The sequence below is a fragment of the Calidris pugnax genome, unplaced genomic scaffold, assembly GCF_001431845.1.
Source record: "Calidris pugnax isolate Ruff unplaced genomic scaffold, ASM143184v1 scaffold13, whole genome shotgun sequence".
Taxonomy (NCBI): domain Eukaryota; kingdom Metazoa; phylum Chordata; class Aves; order Charadriiformes; family Scolopacidae; genus Calidris; species Calidris pugnax.
Window position 1 is genome coordinate 12,448,052 of NW_015090810.1, and position 22,324 is coordinate 12,470,375.

General features: G+C 42.8%; 1 protein-coding gene across 1 annotated transcript; it reads left to right on the forward strand.

Moving 5' to 3' along the window:
• The first annotated feature begins 1,236 nt into the window (after positions 1-1,236).
• CBLN2 (cerebellin 2 precursor) lies at positions 1,237-5,961 on the forward strand. The gene is made up of 3 exons (XM_014938443.1): positions 1,237-1,383; positions 3,531-3,650; positions 3,975-5,961. The coding sequence occupies exons 1-3, from the start codon at positions 1,237-1,239 to the stop codon at positions 4,170-4,172; spliced, it is 465 nt and encodes a 154-aa protein (XP_014793929.1). The 3' UTR covers positions 4,173-5,961.
• Positions 5,962-22,324: the final 16,363 nt, after the last annotated feature.

Genomic DNA, 22,324 nt, shown 5'->3' on the forward strand with positions numbered 1-22,324 from the left:
AGAGGCGACTCCTGTTTCCTTTTCTGTCTGCCAGCGCAATCTCGGCTCATTTTCTCTAAGCAATACAAGTTCACGGACGAGCTACCTAACCAGCCCTCCTCTCCTGCCATGGACCTCCCAGGTAAAAAGGCCGTTCCCCTCCCCGCCGGCTGTTCCTTTGGCAAAATACGATTTTAAACGATAGCAATAACAAGATACGGGGTTAGGGCAGGGGGACGAATGCCTCGGGGGAAGTGTAGAGGGGACCTCCCAGAAGAGGGATCTCAATCTCAGGTTGTTCTGGTGAGCGGGGAAAACTGAGATGCAACTTCCCAGGGAGACGCTGGGTGAGGTTTTGCCTCCTGTGATGTGTGTGCATGACGGGGTGGGAGCCGGGGGGTGTCCGAGCCGCCCGCTTCCTTCCCGAGAGTTTAGGGAGCCGCCGGGATCGGTGACAGCGGAGGTAGCCTGGCCCGGGGGACAAAGCATTGGGAAATATAAGCCGGTGCCCGAGCGCGGAAGCCCCCGGGCGGGGAGGAGGGCGGTGGCGGCATCTCCCGGGGACCGGGCGGGGCAGCGGCTCGGCGGCGGCGCGGGGTGCGGGGTGCGGGGTGCCCTGGAGCCCCGCGAACCCCGGGGATAGCGAGGCAGTCCTGCGAGGGCGGGGAGGAGGGGAGAAGGGGGAGGATGGACATTAGCAACAACAATAGTAATAAAATCTCCTTTCGGAGTGGCTGGGGCGTTATTAGACCGACGTAAACCCGGCTCGCAGATGTAGTAAAAAGTGGGCAATAGCCGGGTTTTGGAGCTCCCGTCGGCTGCGGGGCGGGAAAGGGACTGTCCAAGGCGCACACAGCGTGGGTTCAGGGACGAAAGCTGCCGCGCTGCCCCCTTCCCCCGCCCCAAACCACGTCTGGGACTGCGGGACCCCCCGCTGCCCGGCGAGGGGAGGAAGAGAAGAGGCGAGGAGCCGCCGGGCAGCGAGGTCTGTTCCGGACCTGTTGTGCCGGCCGGGACGCCCGGGGCGGAGCGGGGGGACTCTGCGCCGGCGGGGTGCCGCCGGGCGGCGGGGTGCCGGGCTCCCGCCTGCCCGTTTTTCTGCTTCACCGCCGCCTTTGCCCTTGCCAGGCTACTACGCGCCACCCGCCCTCTGAGGAGGCTCCTTCGCCCCGCGCGGAGGAGGAGGAGGAGAAGGAGGAGGAGGAGGAGGCAGCCACCCTGCCACCCGCAAAGGTGTCCCCAGCTACAAAGCAGGAGATGCCGAAGGTGCCCAGCATCCCCCCCTCCTCCCTGGGCATCTCGGTGCGCTCGGGCAGCGCCAAGGTGGCCTTCTCGGCCACTCGCAGCACCAACCACGAGCCCTCCGAGATGAGCAACCGCACCATGACCATCTACTTCGACCAGGTCAGCTTTGCCTTCGCTGCTGCCCCCCCACCCCCGCGCCGGCCATCCCTTCGCCCCCCTGCGCGGCCACCCCCGCCTCTACCCCCCCGCGACGACACGCTTATTTTCCTTCTAGCTCTCCTTTCCCTCTTTTAATCCTGACCCACCCGCTCAAAAGCCATCTCACAGCTCAAGTCCCCAAAAAGTGTTTGGGAAGTTCTATGAGGTGGCTGCGGGGCTTTCCTGGGGTGGTGGTGGGGTAAGTGGGGGAGGCTGACTCTTGTCCGGCCCCATCGCTAATAGGGAGGGGCATTTACAGTGTGAGTTTGTGCCTCGGACGCTTGCGGGGGCTCCTCGCAGCCCAGGATTACCCCGGGCAGTCAGGGACCACCCAGGGGGGAAGGGAGCGCATCTCCCCCCCTTCGATGCTTGGTCGGAAATGCTCATTTTCAGGGCGAGAGGAGAACAGAGATTTACCGATGGGGAGTCGCCTGTTCCGAGCGCGTTTGGCGATCTTACAGCGTCTCGCAGGAGGAGGGAGGGCTGAGGAAGAAGAAGGTGTTTCCCACGTTGTCAAGCGAAGCGAGCGATGTCCCTAGCGGGTTATAAGGGAGCGGTGCAGGGCAGCGCCCAGCCCGGCCTCGTCCTCCTGCCCCTTCCCCGCCTCACCGCTTGCCTCCCGGAGCCCATACTCCGTCCTTCCGCTTGATTTTTGCGATAAAATTTACTTTTTTTCTACCGCCTCTGACTCCTGAAGTAGTGTTGCAGAGTCAGCCAAAATTAGCACACGCAAACTGTTTTCTCTGGTTTTGCTTTTTGTCTTTTTTTTTTTTCTTAACATCTGTCTGTCCGCCTGTCATTCGTCTGTCTACCTGTCCCTCCTAGTGAGTTTGCACAGCTATTCCTCGCATACGAAGTCTTATGAAGTCCAAGCAGTAGAGGGAAAAAAAAAAAAAAAAGAGCTTGCTTCATCAATAGCGTATTTTAGACGTTTTACCCCGTAATGCCCAGTTCTCAGGAGTTTAAAGGTATTTAAAGGTATTCCTTCCTCACTGCTCCCACAGGAACGGTTTGTTGTTTTGGTTTGTTTTTTTTTTTTGCTTTCTTGGAAACAATAGGGTTTAGCTATTTGGGAGGATTTTTTTTTGCTTTGTTTTTGGTTTTGTTTCCTCCTCCGTTGTATTTTTCTTCATTAAAAGAGAGGTTGCAGCCAGCGGGGCTGAGCGCGGCCGGGGCGCCCCGGGGAGGGCTCGGCTGAGCTGCCGGCTCGGGCTCCCTCACTGGCGGCACGGGATCGCCGCGGACACGCGGGTTTTCCTCCCCTCTTCCCCCGTGCCTTTGGAACCAAACCGGTCTCCTCGTCCCTGGAGCCTGGATTCCCGTTAAATCGGCGGGCTCCGCACCGCCTGCCCCTGCGGGGGCATGATGCGGCTCCGCTTCCGAGGGAGGAAGCTTTGCACATCTGCCGGAGGGCTCGGCTCTTTCTCTTTTTCCTTTGTTTCAAAAGACCTTGAAATATATGACAAATTAAGGTTGCTGTCGGGGAGGAGGAGCAGACCCACCCCAGCCGCCTGAGGAGGGTGCGGGTCAGGCAGCCGGCTCTCCAGAGGGACAGAGGCGTGAGCGGGCAGATGTTGCTGCTGCTGAGCATCCTCTCTTCTCCTCCGCCCCTCCCTGCAGAAGGATTTTAGTTCCATACCCTATTAAACTCGAGGCCAGTTCTGTTTTCAGTAATGGTGGCTAAAAAGCATACATTTGCATTACGAATTGATGAGTTTTGGGGTTTTTTTCCTCACTTCTTTCCCCTTCCTCCTTTCCTTCCCTCCGACCCCTCCCCTTGTCCCCCCTCCCTGGCCGGCTTCTGCCAACTTTGCTGGATTGACAGCGCAGTGTGGACATTTGCACTTCATCTAACAGGCTTTGGAGATCACTTTTGCATAGCTAAATCGTTTTATGAACTGTGATGCTTTTTAAATACCTCTGTAACTCTAGCTCCTTTCCCCCTGCAGTGCACTTTTAATTGTGCTGCAAATGCCATTTCCAGTAGGGTTTAATATCGGTCATGGAGCTCATGTCATATTTTCACTGGTGCCTTTCTAAGGTGGAGTCTGATTTCTCTCTTTCTCTCCTTTTCTTTTTTTTGTTTTGTTTGTTTGTTTACTTTCCAGGTATTAGTTAATATTGGCAACCATTTTGATCTTGCTTCCAGTATATTTGTAGCACCAAGGAAAGGGATATATAGTTTCAGTTTCCACGTGGTCAAGGTCTATAACAGACAAACCATCCAGGTGGGTTGTGATCTAAAGAAGATGATGTCTTTCCTTTTTCTTTTTTTATTTTTTTTAATGCTCATTTCTAGACACTAAGGTGCATTTGCAAAACCAGCAAGTGAAGAATGAGTTATTCTTGAAGAATACTTGAATACTTGAAGAATGTAGGTTATTCTAGTTAAAGGGGTCTGTGTGCATGACAGAAATCATGTGCTGCCTTAGCTAAATTCAACCCTGTTTCTAACCTGCACAAAAGTTTGGTGATGTGCACAGGGCAAAAAAAAAAAAAAAGCCATTGAGAATATTGAGAAAACTCAGATTCTCTCTCTTTGCACTTTTTAGGTAAGTTTAATGCAAAACGGATACCCAGTGATTTCAGCTTTTGCAGGGGATCAGGACGTCACCAGAGAAGCAGCCAGCAATGGGGTCTTGCTCCACATGGAAAGAGAAGACAAAGTGCATCTCAAACTGGAAAGGGGTAACCTCATGGGAGGGTGGAAATATTCAACCTTTTCCGGCTTCTTAGTCTTTCCACTATAAAAGGCCAAATAGGAGACAGATCCGTGAGCCGGAGCAAGGATTCAATCGTTAATGACACCCTGAACTTGGCTGCACATGACAGTATTTCCAGTCACCCCGTCAGACTGTCTCGGTAGAAGAATGATAACCTTCTAAACTCCAACATTTGCTTTGAATATTGACAATTCCTCGGGAACCTGCGCCTCTAATTAGTTTTAGACGACAGTGATCTTTAGGAGAAATGAAATTATCGACCTGAGCAATTTGTACCTGTGATTGTAAAGTCAATTTCGGATTTTATTGTTGGGATCATTGACTTTCTTTTTTTTTTTAACTCTCTTTCATTTTTTTCCTTTTTTTTCTTTCTCTTGTTGTTGTCCCAATAAGACAAGTAACTCAGACCACACAATTGGTTTGTTAAAGGCTTGCTCCAGAGCCAGAAGATCGAAGTGTTCAGCCCAATGAGATGTTCTTTCCATGGTTTATTTCTTTGTGTTGTATAGCCTTAAGGAAAAACAAAAAGAAAAAAAAAAAGAAAAAAAAAAAAAGAAAAAAATGAACAAAAAAAAAAAGAATGGCTTCAGTCTCAGTCCTGTATTTTTCTGGGGGAGGGGGATTCTGGACATTACTGTGTCAAGAAGTGCTTTATCCAGTGAAGCAAAATTTGCACGATTGGAACCTTATTTGTTTTGTGTTGTTCGTGTTTTTCATCAAATTTTTCTTTTTCCTGACTTTTGTTTGTGTGTGCTAAAATTGTAAGCTAGATTGATCAATAAGACAAAACAAAGCACATATATACCCTGTAGCTCTAAGTAAAGCTACCCAGTGAACAATTCTGTCTGCACTTTCCAGCTGATCTTTATAGACCTATTTAGAGAGAGAGAAAGAGAGAGAAAGAAAGAGAGAGCTACATGATCCTTCAATTACAATCTGGAAACCGGTAAAGGAACTGACATTTCTGAATTGTCCTGACATTTCTAGAAGCAACAATGGAGGCTTTGACTATATTCTCTAACCATACCCTAAAATATATCCTTTCTTTGCATTACCGAGCGTATTTTGGGTGCTTTAATCTGATATTTATTTGCTGTATTTGTCCACTAATGCTTGAGTACATGTTGTGGGAGCACAAAGAGATGGCAGAGGAATCTCTTCCTCTTCCCAATTAAATAAAACCATCTCCACTTGACCTGTCCGTGGCGAGTATCAGAGGAGTTGCCACTAGCATCTTTGACAGCCTTTGGGAGAGGGGCCTCAGAGGATCAGCAAATGCACCAGAAGTTGCACAGCTGCTGTGCATTTATTAACCGTGTGTGCTCTTCCCAATGCAAATGGCCTCAGAGTTCTCGGTGTGGACTGACATCGATATTGGAGCTTAGGAAAAGTTATTACCATAATTGACAAGAGGTAAAACATCAGGCCAATGTTAAATGCATCCTTTTGCCTCATTCTCAAGAAATAGACCTGGTTTCTTCACTTTTTTTTTTTATGAAGGTTGGTGTATTAGACAGTGCGCTGAGGAAAATCTTGCTTGAGGAAATCCAGGAGGAATGTTTATATGGTTTTATATGATTTTTATCTTAATTTATTTAATTGGAAATATTTAATTTTGCTGTTACTCTCACGAGAGTGGACATGTATAAGAATTTATTTTTGTCAAATTTACTCCTCTGTCACAAAAAAAATATAATGCAAAGGCATTTGCAGCAAATTGGTGGTAGCTATGTTGTACTTCAAAATTATGGTGGACATGTCATTTTCATTGTAAATTTACCATTAAAGGGACAAAGTCAATTAAAGTCATATATTCTTAAAAAAAAGACTTATCTGTGTTGCTTATGATACCTCAGATGACTAAAATATAAGTCAAATTAATATTTAATATTCTCATGTATTTTCACCATTGACGCTGTTTGTTTGCTTTGGCGTTTCACTTTGCTGGTTACGGAATGAATGGGCTTCAGGTTCGTTTTTTTTAATTGGTTGCATTTTCTCCTTCCCCTTTGTGCGTTGGCATGACTGCAATGTTTCTGGTTGCAAAATATTGCAGGGCTATACATGAATTAAAACCTGAGTCAGCAGCAACCTTTTTCTATTAAAATGCAGAAATAGTTATGAAAACAATTGTCTTAATGGTAGATATTTTAAAATTACTTTTAAATCTAAGGCTTTTTGTTTACAACTTGATCATCTCACTCACGAAAACAGACAGGAAGGTGGGCTCAGAGTCCCTAGTTGACTGTTTCTTTACGTTTCCTCAGTCTTATTTTGAAATTCTGCTTACCGTAATCGCTTTCTGTTGTCCCATTTATCTCAGTTCATCTGACTTGAATAAGTCAATGACATTTTAGTTCTGGCTCTCTACTAAGCCAAATAGGTCCAATGACAAGGTTTTCCTTTGACATATTCTTGGAAGTTTCTTAAGCCACTGAACCTGCAGAATCTGAATATCTCACTTCATGTATTCAAGTTCAGTAATTTTGACCACGCTTATTTTACAAAGCTAAATATGTGTGTATGCTAACTAATCTTCTTCTGAATTTAAAGAAGGTCTCTATTATACTACCTTTCTCCCTCTTCTTCTTGTGTGGCCTTCACGCTAAGCTATACAGTTAGGACTGTTATATAAACAGTTAAATTAAATGGATAATGGGCAGTAAATTCTTATTGTACACTAATTACAAATATGGTACTTTTTTTTTTCCATGTTCTTTCCCCTTTTACTTAATTTTGTATCTGAGTTACAGGAGGTGCAATCTACTTTTCATTGGAAACAGTGGACATTTTGATATACATATAGAGTGTGGATATCATGATATACTTTATGTTAGAGGTGGAAAATGTATGATAGCGGTATTGTAGAATGCAACAAGAAATATTATGTGAGATCACTTAAAGAAGCCTCCCATTACATTAAGAGTAGGTTTATGTAAATTAATTGATTGGGTAGCATTCAGGGTTGGTGTAAATTTAATGTCGAGGGGCACCATGAGAGTTAATAAGTGTAAAAAACATATGGTAGTGAAGCAGGCAATGGCAGGAAAACGGCTCTGGTTCCTGTGGGAGCAATAACACAGTATTTCTTCCAACAACTTCCAAACTTTCTAATAAGCTGTTGTGTAACATCATGATAAGGTATTCCTGTCAAAACACTGTCTGTTTGACTGTTTCCCTTCCAGGGAACAAGCTTCACCTGGATGTTTTGGGGAACTACTGTTTTAGTGTTTCTTCAGCATACTTTTGGCAGGGTAGAAACCGGGACCTGTACTAGGAATGATAAATACTTATCATGCACTTTGTTGCTTTCATCTAGATTTTTGAGTTTTATATCCATAGTTTGAGCACGGTCTTGCAAAAAGCAGTGTGCTCTTATCTCCCGCTGAGGCAGTGGGCGTGATGGATGTGCAGTGTCTCTCATTACTGGTCAATATCTTGCAAGCTGGATCTGTTTATTTTGGGTGGGAGGAGGAGAGAGACAGAGACAGGAAACCAGGGAGTTTTTTCGAAGTTACATTGTGTTTGTCGGCCGTGACTTTTTTAACTTTTGAAAAGAACATTTTGTTTTTATTGACCAAATTTGTATCTTGGACAATCTGTCAAAGTAGAAGACAGGCTAAAAGGGCTTGTTTACTGATGGAGTTATTCAGAAGTAGCTCAAAGTGGTTTCATGTCCTTGTAATGTGACATTCATTTCTAGAACAGGCAGGGTCACAGGTAATGTTGTTTAAAAATAGCTGTTATAATTAATAGTCTGCTTCAATGCAGAATAACTTTCTAGTGTTAACAAGAACCCAAAAATCAGTGTCATTAATAGACTTCGTAATTTTCACGGGTCAGCTGAGGTCCATTAAACACTTATGCATTACCAAAGAAAAACAATCGATTCACCTGTTTTTATTTATTGTTGAAAGGCCAAGGAATGTCTTCAAGGCAAAGCATAGCTTCTGATTTGGAACCACACACTATCCTGAGCAGTTGTTCCAGGATCGTGTTTGATGAGATGAGTCACATGCATTTTTAATCATGGTGGTAAATAACAGATTCATGGTAAAATACCAATTTTCTAAATGGAAAAGATTCTTTTATTTGACTTTATCAGTCAGAACCCCCAAAACAGGACTTTATGATTCCTGGCCACCTGCTAATTAGATCACATTAGCAGGTTATAAAGTCCTGAGAATATTGATATCCATCGTGAGTGCAGTTTAGACACAGACTAGGTGGCTGGGCAGATTATAGGCAAAGCTTTTGATCAGCTGCTTATATAACCAAGTATAAGCAAAGTTGAAGTGTTCCATAGTAAAATAAATATATTGCTGTTTCAACGAAGAGTCTAGTCCTGCTTGTTTTACTTACTTCAGTAAAATCCATTCCTCTATAGAGTGCTTATGAAAAACATCAATAGTATTTAGCCTGAATTGTAGGATTTTGATTTTGGTCATGACCTACTATTACATTTACTTTAAAAATCAGTGACAATAATCAGTGCAAACCCTTGGCTAACACAATAATTATTCTTCAGTTTAAATGCATTTCAAAACTAATCATGATTCTGATAATGTAATCAAAATCCTAGAAATATAATTTGAATGCGTGTTTTAAATCCATTCTCAAAACAGTAATGTTTATGGTCTTATCCAACATATTAATGATCTTTTTTCTTATTAGTCTTTAACAATAAAATCCAAAAACCACTAGCTGTATGTTATACTATTTTAGTGTAATAATGAAAATACACTTCACATACTGAATATATCTAACATATCCCATTTCTTCCTATTTAATACAAAGTATTTTGTGAATCCCTCGGTTATTAATCAGCAAAATAAAGGTGCCTAACTTGCTGGGTCTCTGCAGATCATGTCCAACAGATAATATAAACAACGTCCTAGCAAGACACGGAGAAGTGAATTATGAGTACTATTATGAATTCTGCATTTAAAAAAATAAACTTTTTTGCATCAACAGAAATTCAGGTCATATTGACAAATGCTCCAAAACTCAAGAAATATTAAAGTTAAGTTTTTAAACTAATGTTACTGACTGATACTACTTCCGTTGTAATAATGAAGTATTATTTTTACTGTGGGAATCTGAAAAAAAAGAATATAAATTATTTTGTGAGATCAGCTGTATTAAAAGACTTTTGTGCAGAGTATGGTTATAGTGACTTAACAGAAGCATAAGTTCAATTAGTAGTTATTATGTAACATTCTCATTACATCTGATTTATTTCAATTAATTGAAACTACTTCTTTGAAATGCTTTTATTTCTCTATATGTGAATATACACACAATATATGTGAACATACACACAAGGGCATACAGGTATATATATGTACACATGCATGAGAAATCCATTTTTAGCAGGAATGGATGGCTGACATTTTGTATATAGTTTAGTTTTCCCTTCCCCAAATCATTACCCTAACAAATTAAATGTTGTTATATTTATTGTAATTCTAAGCCTAAACCTGTTTATCTTTGCTTAAATGCAAGAGTAGACAGAGTGATAGCAAATGCCAGCAGACATTTCAGTGCTGAGAGCTGCCAGAGTTCAGGTAATACTAGGGTAAAAGTGAAGCACAGAGTTATTAGTAAAATCCTTTCAGTGCCCCAAGCTCTGTTGAAAGCTTTTGTGATGAGTGAACACATAGTGCTGTGTGGGAATTCCTTCACAACATCGGACAGGGAGATACCACAGACAGGAGGCTCAGTTTGTCCTTCTGTTGACACTGGGTGGTAAATCTGTGATACGTATTATAAATGAAAGAGAAAATATGTCCCTACACTTCATTGTTTAGCAGAAGTAATCCTTATATGCTGACTTAATTTTCGTTGTGTAACTGTTTTTTGTGTAGAGATTCATTATATTGTCAAATATCAGAACTAAGAATACAGTGACTACAGTGGATAAAGGGTATCCCAACTTTGTGTTTGTTCACCAGGAGAAATAACCTCAAACAGAACTTCTGTTGCTCCTACAGGTTTTTGTGCCAGAGAAAATATGTAAGAAATTACTTAAAAAATAATCGTTCAAGTTCTCTTAAATTATTTATTGTTGCCAACAGCAGAATTTTCTCAGCCCTGTTCATAATAGTATGATGGGGAGTATTTTAGGATGGAGTTTAAATGTACATAGCTAGACTCTGTAACAGCTGCCTTCTTCCTTATCCTAACTTCTGGAGAGCTATGTTTTCTCATTAGACATTATGATCTCTCGAGATACCACTGTCCCTTAATCCTGTCTGTCTAGTAAAACTGGTCTTCCCTAATTAATTCATCTGGCTAGGGAAAGTTTCCATTTTTCTTCTTCTTTGCATTGGTTTCTATTGTGTTCTTGGACTGCACTAAAACTATCCAGTAGAGAAAAGGAGATTACGACTGCACTTACCTCTCTAACACACTTTCATTTCTCTTCCGCTGACCTGTCTTACGCTTTTGTTCATATTTAAAAGGCTCCCGATGTTTAGTTTTTAAAGAGTATTTTTTTAAAAGAATACTTATCTAATTCATAACTGTCTAAAACCTTGTTCATGCAAAATGATAACAGCTTTAGTTGGCAGCTCACAAGTTCTCTCTTTCCTCACCTCTCAGACAGGAAAACCCAGTCTAGTTAATAAAAAATAGAATCCTAAATAAATTTTTAAAAATACGGAAAATTGGTCTGTATACAAATCAGTGTTTTCTGGTAAATGTTTTGATCCCATTCAGTCTTTTCTCTCAGAGAGCGTGATTTGCATAACCAAGTGACTGGGCACCTCTCTGTTTTCTTAAAACCATTTAAAATATTTGTATGAACAGGGATACTAGGAATCTCCCCTTTTTCTTTTACAGCCTGTTTAGAAAATACAGACCCTCTTGTACAGGTGCTAGGGCATTGGACAAAAGTAAGAAACCAGATTTTCAAGTACCTGAATGATCTTTTAACATGAACACCTTGTGAGAAAGAGAGGACAGTCTGCAGGAATCAGAGGGGAAGGGAAGAAACCTTCAAACAAACAGAAAGGTCGCTAACTATTCTTTGCATACATACCAACCTCAAGAGCATATGGGTACACTTACACATGGACATAGGTGAACCGTGGCTATAAGTGACAAACACGGGTATGTAAACCACTTCCCCAGAGTTCTAACTTTGATGCAATTAACACAATTACATGAAAATATGTATGCAATTTAGGTAGGATTAAGCATGCACATGTGACTAGTGATTGTACTGAACTGTTTATAAGGACAGTGGCTCAACACAGGTATATTACATACTGTATTCCACTCAAGCATGGAATGATGCACTATGTAGAAAATATCTAAGCTATTCTTAAGCAAACTTTACAAAATTACCTTTACAGAGCTATGAGAGTAAGAGATCAGAGTGCATCTAATACATTTTAGACCAGTGGACATGTTATAAAAAGTGAGATAAACATTTTGGTATTTTTCTCTTCCTCTCAATCAAGAAGTATCTTATCTCCTGAAAACAAAAATGGATCCCACGTGCACTACATGATCTACATAACATGATCTAATTTGTCATGGGAGTAAAAAAAGCCTTGTTTATTTGCCTCCATGCTCAGATCCTCTCTAAGGGGTTTGCGTGTCACATGCTTTTTACCCGTGCACTAATATTTTTCAGAGCTTAATAGGTTATGTCTGAACTAAATGATTAAATGTTGATTTGCACGTGTACTTTAGCATCTTAAACCCATAAGCAGTGGGCTTGCTTACCACACTACCAATTGTCAGATTTACTGTAAGTAAGGCTTAAAGTATCTACATAATGTTTAGAAAGAGACAGGCTCAGGTTATCTGTTGGATATTGGCTGCACAGCTGTAGTCTGTCCATGCCCAAGGCAGCCAGGTGCAGTGAAAGACGACTTCAGGCAACATTTAATTGGCATGGCAAAGTACAGACTCAGTATCTCAAGAGAACTCTGGTGCTGAAGCAAAGACTGCAAATCAGTGTACGCTTTCTTATAAACAGTATATGTGGTGAATGAATCTGGACTGGAAAAGTAGTTCCCAGCTATATATAACTGTTCAATAATATAGATTTAATGTTCTATTAAAAAAAATCTCCATAGACTTTTGGGCAACTTACCATCTTGGTGTTCCTCTGCTGGACTTACTCTCTAGTGTCTCTGCCTTTCCTGTCCTGGTAAACAAAAACTGGGCAAGATACTCCAAATGTGGTCACAAGTGCCAAATATAGAGGATCTTGATCTGCTGGATACACTCTTGCTAATACATCCAACTATGCAATAAGCTTTAATTGCTGCAGTGCTGCAATGCTGACTGATACTCAACTTATTGCCTCAGGATCTCTTTTTTTTCTTTTCTTTTCTGCAAAACTTATTTCTGTCCAGTCAGCCCCAGACAATACTGCTGCATGTGGATATTTGATCCCAGGTTTAGGATTTCATGATTTTCTATCAGCCCAGTCTGTCAGAGTCCCACTGAACAGCAGCCCTGTTGCTTAATGTATCAATTTCTTCTTCAGTTTCATCCACAGACTTGCTGAGTGTACAGCATCCAGGTAGCTAATGAAGACATTAAATGTTAGCAGCCCTAGCATTTACCTGTGAGGAAAGCCTCTAGTAACCACCTGGCAAATGGATTTCAAACTGCTACTCATTGAACCAGTTTTCCATTTGTCTTGTAGTTCTGTGCATCTAGTCCATATCTCTTCAGCTTGGCTGCAATACAGCTTGGATACAATAGGAGACCACGTCAAAAGTCATGACAAAGTCAAGGTAAATAGCATCCCCTGTCCACCAAGCCAGTCATCAGAGAGTGCAATCAGGCTGGTTAGGCATGATTTTTCCTTTTCCATATGCAGATTTTCTCCATAATCTTCCAGGAGACTGAAATGAGGCTGACCAGCCTCTAATGTCACAGATCCTCTTTCTCACTGTTCTTGAAGAATGTTGTGACACTTTCCTTTCTCTATGTCACTATGGACCACTCCTGGTCACCCAGTTTCTGAAAGATGATTTGGCCAAGCTCCCTCATTGACACCAGATGTATCTCATGTGGCCTCATGAACTGTTGTATAACCAATTTGTTTGCTCAGTTGACCCTTAACTAATCTTTCCCTACCACAGGCAAAGACCTGGAAAGCTGAGGAGCGTACCTGATCAGTAAAGACCCTGTCAAACAAAGCTTTGAACACTGCAATCACTTCCATATCCTCACCACAAGATCCCCATGTCTTTATGTCAATATACTTACAGAGGTCTTTATTATTGCCATTCACATTTCTTGCCAATTTCAATTGCAGCAGAGTTTTAGTTTTTCTAATTTCATGCCCAATCAATAGTTTTAATCTTCTTCCTGATTGCAAGGCTTCTTTCAGTCATCTAAAGAAGGCTCTCTCTTATTTTGCCCTTTAATGAGGAGGTCTGTAGCAGAAATCCATCACAACACCTTCTTCATTAACCTCCTTTTTATCCTGACCTATACACTCTCAACTGGCTTGTGGACCATTTCATGACAAAGCTTCATGCATTCAAGCTGCTTTCCTGAATAAAGCAGGATCTCTTTTCCTCCCATTCCCCACCTGTGCCTCCTAAAGGACTTGTATCCACCCACTGCGGTGCTCCAGTCATGTGAACTCTCCCCCTATGCTTCTGCTACTCTGAAACTGCTCACAACTTCTATTTTTTTTTCCCTCATGCCAAAGGAGTTCACTCCCAGGCACTTGAGACAGATCCCTTGTTGTGCTGTTTTCTTAGGGAATGTGTGAGAACCTCTTTATTTTGTTGTCATCCAGCCTCCTTGCCTCCTATTGTTCCACTTGTCTCAAATTTTGGTCTTCATCCCTTGAAAAATCTCATTTAAAGGTTTTGTCACTGAATTGGCAAGCTTATGTGCAAAAACTTTTTTGCCTCATTTTGTCAGATGGAGACAACCATTCTTTATTCCTGAGAGAGGGTCCTGTGGTCACAGATGTGAAAATCCTGCATGGGATACCAGCCACACTGGCAGGTAGTGACACACATTATACTTTTGCTTCCACCTGAGTCTTTCACTTTTACTGGAAAGACTGGGGAGACACCACCTAACCTCTCAAGCTCTTCAGGGTCACCCCTCCTTGACACTCTGGTTTCCCCTGGCCATTGTTGCTCACATGGGGGAGCAGCAAGGGGTTGTAATCTAGGGGCTGGCTGAGCCTCTGCAATATTTATACATAATCCTGGATCCAGAATACACTCCAAATCTTCTTAGAAACAGGAGATAGGTGAAGAGATAAGGATACTGAGCTGGCATCCCCAGTACTAATTCTTTGAGGCTTGGTGAGAGGAGAGGAAAATTTATTATTATACTCTGACATTTGGACAGTATCTCAATGTTTCAGCAGCAGCTAATCTGACAATAGAAACAATGATGTGCTTTCTTCACTGATATTTTTACCATTGTGTATCTTTCTAGCACCTGAAAGCCAGGCAAATATGAACAAACAGGAATAAGCATATGCCAGAAGAGACAAGAAATGAAATGACAAATTGAAGAACATGCAAGGTAAGAGAAAAGAATTGAATGAAAGCAGAGATCCTGTTTGGAAAATGTTGTTAACAGGACTGAAAATTGTTTAGTGTAATGATAGATACGGCATGGGGAAAGAGAAATTAGGTGTAAAACATGGGACAGGTCTTGAAATACTGGAATTAGAGTCAGAAACTAGAATTTTTTTTCCAGTAGTGGAAAAGAAGAATTTACAGATTGAGAGTCTTGGGGCAAAAGTTGTAATAAAACAAAGAGAAAGAGGAAAAAAATACAGAGTGAATAAGGGAACAGATAAATGCAGCTTCAGGGCCTGAAATGCATCTGGTCAGACTGCAGTGAGTAGGTATAGGGAAAGAGAGGGAAAGAAGCTGTGAAATCATTCAACACAAAAAATACCTGACAAGAGCAACATCAAGATGTTAAATACAGTGATGATGACAGTGGAGGAACATGGCAAAAGGGATGTAGCTTTTACAGATGGTTCCCAACTTATAAGAAAAAAATCAATTCACAAAAAAAAGGTGAAAGGTTTAAGGTTCTGTGTATTAGTCTCAAAAATACATGGATTGGACAGAATTCTGAGCGCTTCCTTATTTTTGTTTTCTTGCTTCTATTTATTTCAAGAGCTTTTGTACCCTCTTGTTTTTGTTAACAACCTTTCCATTTATGTTAGTTCCTCTCATTCTCTGTAAATGACTCACCAGTCCTACCAACTGTTGAAAATATAGCCCTAAATGAGTAATTCCCTCCTAACAATGCCAGTGGGAAGTGAAGGGTGCATTGCTTCCTAAAAATGGGTTTCTTTTCCTGGCCTATCAAAAGATGTCATCAGCCTCATTTTTTGGCCAGCTAGCTGGCCCTTTTCCCCTTGTTTCCCTCCAGTATGCTTGGCATCTTCCGTAGGGGAATATTGCTCTTCCAGAAAGATGGTCGTTCTGTGCTGCAGTTTGTCCGGGTCTGGCCACATGCAGCCAACAGTTTGGCTAGCTGCAATCCAAAAACTGACTGAAAACAAAGGGGAAATAAAAGATGAGTGTTTTGAGTTTATACTTTTGCTGAGCTTTTTAAAATCTGCTGTATATTTAGTTGCAATATTTCAGTTTTTGATTTGAGGTGGGGGGATGTAAAAGAACATCTTTGAACACCCTTTCAAAGTTTTTTTTAATGTAACTCTTTTTCAGTTGTAGTCTGTGAATTAGGTGATCAGATAAATACAGTGAATATAAACACTTCCAAAGGAAGAATGTGCTTACTAGGAATCATCCTAACACATTGCCACGGCCCTGAGGTCATCCACAGCCCTGCCTGTCCCTGCCCCAACTCAGGGGTTCCCCTGACCCTGCCCAAGGCCCACAGTGACATATTAGCTTCCCAGGGCTGTTAGCCCCAGATGATGTGATGCCCCAGAAGGGCCCATCTTCAGTTCCAGCTCCCCACAGTCTTCCCCTGCCCTGTCATGGGATCTGTCAAACCGGGTCTACCTGCAGACCCATGTCCTGGCCCCACCAGGGGCCTGGGGTCCTGCTGCCCCCAGGCTGCCTGCCCCTGGCTGGACTGGTGGGACGGGCTCTTCCCTGATACCTCGTGGGGACTCACCAGCCCCCTCGGTGCCCTGACACACATACTGTTGGGCTAAGGAAAAATGCCAAATATCTCATTTGTTGTTTGTATAAAATGGGTTTTAAACCCATGCTAAATAAGCAAGAAGCCACTTTCCCACCTCTGTCACCAGCACTTGGCCTGCCATACTTTATCACCAGAAATTGCAGCTTGCTTCCTCAAGAAGAAATTTTGGAAATGTCAGGTATCATTAAGATGTCTGGTGCAGTAAACCCAATAGATAAATGCAATCAATAGCTCGTGGCCTAATCTGTTAATCAATAGTGTATAAAGAAGTGCTTCATGCAAGAGTTGATTCAGCAAGGAAACAAGGTGTATATAGTGAGTTATCTGGTCATTAAAATGGATTAATCCTGTGAAGAACTAGCAGATACACCAGGGATGAGGTTGTCCATAGGTGATCAAGCTTTTTGCACTCCTAAGTTATTATTTAGATTTTCTTCTTTCAGGAAAACTGATTTTTTTTCAGTGGAATATTTCTCCTCTACAATTTATATTGACCTTCTGGAGTCTGGAACACTGATTTATTAATTTTTGGCACCTTTCTAAGCAATTAATTGATTAATATCCAGTCTTACTCACTTGAAACAGTAATTGATTCTGTTCTCATTTAGTTCATCTGGGATTTATTTGCCTTCAACTGGGGCAAGGCAGGACTAGGCACAGCGAGTTGGTATTTGTCTGTTCACTATTGCTGAAATGTCACCATTCTTATAATTGGATTTATATATATTTTAAGGTCATTTGATCATCTTGCCAGGCTGTATAACATAGCTTATGGTTTTATCAGGTTAGGAACTCCATTTATCCAGTAATTCAGTTACTGAGATAATAATTTGTCTATGTATTAAAGTGCATCTTCCAGAAAAACATATTAAAATGATCTCTTCAGTAGATGGCAGTGCTGGGATTAAAACTGTTGCTTGACTAATATGCAAATTCCCATCTGTTGGGATTTAGGTATAAAAAGGCATTTCAGAGCATTCTCATCTTTAAACTGGGACTCTAGTTTGCTTGGAATACTGGAAGTGTGGGGAGATTTATTTCTACTGGTTCAGAAAATGTAGAAAAATAGATCAAATACCACAAGTGCAGTCAGTTTGCTCCAGAAATATGCATGAACAAGATAAAGCTGTGGAAAACATGTAACCATAAAGCTCTAAAAGTAATAGTTGCTCCACTACATATGAAGAGATGCTATAGGGTTTGTATACACAGCCTCTGTGTGGAAGTGTTTTAATTTTATATTTATTAAACTTTATCAGAATCACTATGATATCTTTACACTATGGAGAACTTCTCTCTATATGGCACCATAAATGACTCCATTACTGGAGTCTTCAAAATCCATTCCTTAAATTATGATGAACCTTTTTCTACTAGGATATAATATACACGTTAGGAAGCTCTAGTTCCTGATAAGGTTGAAAATAAAGATTTGTGTCACAACATGAAGTTTTTTACAAACAAGATTGTTTCTCAAAGGCGGTTTGACAGGAATCTCTTTAAAGACCATTCATCTTAATGGCACGCATCAGGTAGTTCACATAGAAAAGTGCCCAGGAATACAGAATAAACAGCAATAATTTCCCTATTGTTAGAGCTTTGAGGAAGAATGAAGGTTTCTCTTGAGTTAGAGTTGTCCTGTACCTGTGTGGACAAAAAAAGGATGTTTTAATGTGGCAATTAAAATGCATGGTGGCAGCATATCATTGTTTATCTGTTGGGAAAGCAGGCTAGAGAAAAATCTCACAACTACACCAAAAGCGATGCTGAGTAATGTATTCCAGATCACACACTTAAGGTAATAATATTAAGTCTATGAGCAGTTAGGAATTGTCAGTTATCTTGATACTGATGACACCTGTATTGACATAGTACCTGTCATGGTTTTGGCCAGATCGGTCAATCAGAATGACAGATGGCCACTCACCTCCACCCCTCTCCAATGAAAGGAGAGGAAGAAATAAAGAGATTTATGAGTTTAGAAAAAGAACCAAACTACTTTAATGAAAATATTAATAAATAATGAAATAATAAATAATAATAATTTAAAAATATATATACAGTATTTAAAAAATTGTACCAAGCTCCCAGGATGACGACTGCATCACCAACAGGCACAGGAAAAGTCCTGAATTGCAGTCAGTGATGGACAGGAGCTGGATTATGGATCTGGAGTCAGGAATGCTTGGGTCAGGATCAAAGGCAGACAAACAGACAGGGTCCTCCTCAGCAGTCAGACTTTGAAGAAAGAGAGTTGACCCTTTGATCCCTCAGATTTTATACTGAACATGATGCAGATGGGATAGAATACCCTGTTGGTAGGTTTTTGGGTCACCAGTCCTGTCCGCTCCTCCCCACAGATGTGACTTCTCTGTGCTTTTCTATTTCTGACCCTTCAACAGGGCAAATAACAGCCAAGGTCAGCTAATTTTGTTACAGCGACAAGTATAAGCAAGAGCCTCTCTGCATACCATTCCTGGTATAATCAGGTCTTATCACTCTGAGGGTGAATAGTTGCTGAACAATATGTGTTAATTTCAGAGTTTAGTTATTTAGAAGAGGCCCAGCTAAAAAGTAAAATTACAAAGTAGAAAATTGGTTCTGTTTTACCTCAAGCCAGGACAGTATCTCAGAGAGGCTGTGGAGACAGCACCTACAACGACAGCACTTTCCCTTTAAGCACAGCTCCAAAGAAGGGGAATTTGATATTTTTCATTAATAGTAGCGTATCTATGGGACACCTGAATTGATCCTATCCAATGAGGAAAAATATTATACATCATAACAAGAGAGTCCCCTCCCCATAGGAAAAATCAAAAAAACCCAAACTAAAAAACTGCTAGCTTTTTTTAACATGCAGAAAGTAGTATTCACTTCTCCTAGATGAGAAAAGATTGGATAACTTGTGAATTCTTTTGTCAGAGACAACAGGCAGCAAGACCTTACTAGTGCTTTTACCAACCAGCACTGATAATCTGCTCCCAGGCTCCTCTTTAGTAATCCTAGTTCCATCCCTATTGCCCTTCAAACCTAGTTTAAAGCCCCTTCAATGAGCCCTGCTAACTCTTGCCCCAATATTCTTCTTCCCCTTTGGGTAAGGCATGTCCCTCCTGTTCCCAGCAGGCCTGGTGTCCTGTAGATCATCTCATGATCAAAGAAACCAAAGTCCTGCCGGTTACACCAGCCTCGGAAGCAGGAGTTAATCTGCTGGCTCTTCCTGTTTGTCCCCTAATCAATTCCTGCAAGTGGTGGGGTGGAGAAAAACGCAACTTGTGCTCCTGATCCCTTAACCAGCTGTCCAAAAGCCCTAAAGTCTCTCTTCATTGCCCTTGGACTACTGGTGGCTACCTTGTCACTGCCTACCTGAAATACTAGTAACGGATAGTAATCCGAAGGCTGGACTAGGGTAAACAGATTTTTCTGTATATCCTTAATCCTAGCCCCAGGGAGGCAGCTGACTTCTCTGTGGGATGGATCCGGTCTGCAAATGGGGCCTTCTGTTCCCCACAGAAGGGAGTCACCCACCACAGTTACCTCCCTTTTTTTCTTTGTAGAGGAAGTCCTAAGGCGTGGGGGTGGGTGGCTAGCTCTGGGCAACTCACTGCATGGATTTTCATCAACATCCTCATTTACCTGGTTCTCCATTTCCAAAGCCCTATACCTATTTTGCAAGTGCAACTGGGAAGGTGAGAGGGGCCGGGAAGGATTTTGCTTGCCCCTCCGAGGCAGGGCCTTTCTCCGTTCCCCATTGTCCCTTAAATCCCTCTCTTCTGCCTGGTGACAGGTGGATGGAGGTCATCCACCCCCAGTAAGAGGCTCTACCCGATGCCTGTGCTTCAGGGTACGACTCCACCAATCTACTTCACTTTCTCTGATGCTTCTAAGTCTTTCTACCTCTTCCTTCAGGTCAACTACCTGCCTGAGCAGGTGGTTTATTTGATCACACCGCACACAGGCGGTGTCTCTGGCTCCCCTGGGGACAAGAGCCAGGCTGAGGCGTTCCCCGCAGCCAGAGACCTGCACCGCCAGGTGTTTTTGCGGGAGCACGGTCTGAGTTCCCACACTCTTCTGTGCGGTGCATTTTGCAGGTGCTGGGGCCGTGTTTTTGTCCCTCGGTTTTCTTCAAAGAAGTATACCTCTCATGGAGCCTCCACCTGCTCTTTTTTCCCTAAGGATGGCAGGGTGCGGTTCCACCAATCAATTTCTCTTTCGCATTCCCCTCTTTCTATTATGTCCCCTCTCTCTGCCTGGTGACAGGGCGGGAGGGGATCATCTACTTTTATTAGAGCCTCTTCTTGGAGCCTTTGCCTTAGGGTACGGCTCCACCAGTCTATTTCACTTCCGTATTCACCTTTCCACCTCTTCCCTCAGTTCCACCACCCGCCTGAGCAGGTCATTTATCTGCTCACACCGCACACAATGGGCATCTCTGGGTCCCTGTGGTACCACAGCCAGGCTCAGGCATTCAGAGCAGCCAGGGCCCTGCACGGCCGCATCTTTGCGGGGGAGCTCGGTCTGAGTTCCCCCATCCTTCTTCACAGGGGCTTTGGGGCGTTTTGTTGCCATTTCCTCTCTTGAGCCTGAACGGACCATTCACCCTCAGACTTCACCCCTTCGCCCCACGCGACGCCCCTCACTCACACCGGAAGTACATGTCTGGCTTTTCCACGTGCCGCGGCTCTCTCCCGGCACACCCCGCGCCACGTCAGTCTCAACTTCCCGCGCGAGGTTCTTACTTCCTTTCTTCCTCTCCGCTCTCCCTGGGCATCTCCGGGAAGGCCCCTTTCCGTCTTAGTCCAGCCCGGGATATAAAGCCCTCAGCGCTCTCCGCGCGGTGCCTTTTGCGGGTGCTGGGGCCGTGTTTTTGTCTGGCGCCAGGAGGGGACCAACCCCTGTCGGCAGCTTCCCTCAGGCCCTGCGCGTGGGCGCCCGGCACGCGCTCTTCCGCGGCTGCGGTACGGCCGCTTTTAAACGTGCCGCCGCTCGCCCGGCCCCGCCCCCAGGCCCGTCAGCCTCTCGCTCCCTCGCGAGACTCCCGAGTCCTTCCGGGCCTCTCCGCTCTCCCTTGGCTTCTCTGCTTCCGGGAGGCCCCGTCTCGGTCTGGCTCAAGTTCAAAGCCGCAGCACCCGTGGTCCCGGGTGTACCGCAGAGGTGCCTTTCTTACACCCAGGGCCTCAGGATTTCACTTCCCAGGATCAATAAGCACAGTGCATGACAGATCTGTGGCACTCTGCAGCCTGTTCATTCTGCAGGTCCAGAGATTGACCAGACTCCATGGGAGCCATTTTGATGAAAGAAGTCAGGGTGTTGCAGTCGGTGCAGAGCCGTTGGGTTGGCTTACACCAGCTCAGAAGCTGTTGTGTTTTAGCTGAGGCTTTTGTTTAGCTGAAATTCAGTCAGAAACCGAATTTCGCAAAAACAGGAGTAGGTGTGGCTACTTACTGTTTATAAATTGAACATGGAGACAGAAAATCGCTTTTCCAGAACAGCAGAAATAGTAAGAGAAGAAGAAAATTGTACCATTATCTTTGAGTACATTCCTTGACTACATTCACTATATGCAAGATTTGTCATTCATCTCTCTGAAAACAATACCTGAACTATGTAATCTCTTACTTAAATCAGTATAAAGAGCTTGATTTCAGCATATTGGAAGATGTACTAAAGTAATGAGAACAAGAGAATTTACTGCCCGCTTTATACTCACATTCTGAAAAGAATTGTACAAACAATAAAGCAATGGAAGACAGAATTCTTGCAAAGAATATGCTAACTTTTTCTAAGATGAGATATCACTTTGAACCTGAGAGATTTTAGAATTATCTTGAAAAAAAAAATAGCCTTCTACATCCTCTCTATAAAATGAAACAAGTAGCTAAAATAGTTTCCATTGGCTGGAATAAATTCTTGTTCTCTTGAATATAAGAAGTGATTTCAGATCTGCTGTTACATAGGTCAGCTGCCTACTGCTCCAGCAGAGTAGTACTCAGCGAGAAGCAAAACCTGATGCTTTTAAGCTCTTGAATTTTTACTGTGAGTTC

Excerpts from the sequence above, each read along its gene's own strand:
- CBLN2 (XM_014938443.1), top strand. The coding sequence starts at position 1,237 with ATGCCGAAGGTGCCCAGCATCCCCCCCTCCTCCCTGGGCATCTCGGTG. Across the intron at positions 1,384-3,530 it reads TGACCATCTACTTCGACCAG|GTATTAGTTAATATTGGCAA; the intron begins GTCAGCTTTGCC and ends TTTACTTTCCAG. Across the intron at positions 3,651-3,974 it reads ATAACAGACAAACCATCCAG|GTAAGTTTAATGCAAAACGG; the intron begins GTGGGTTGTGAT and ends TGCACTTTTTAG.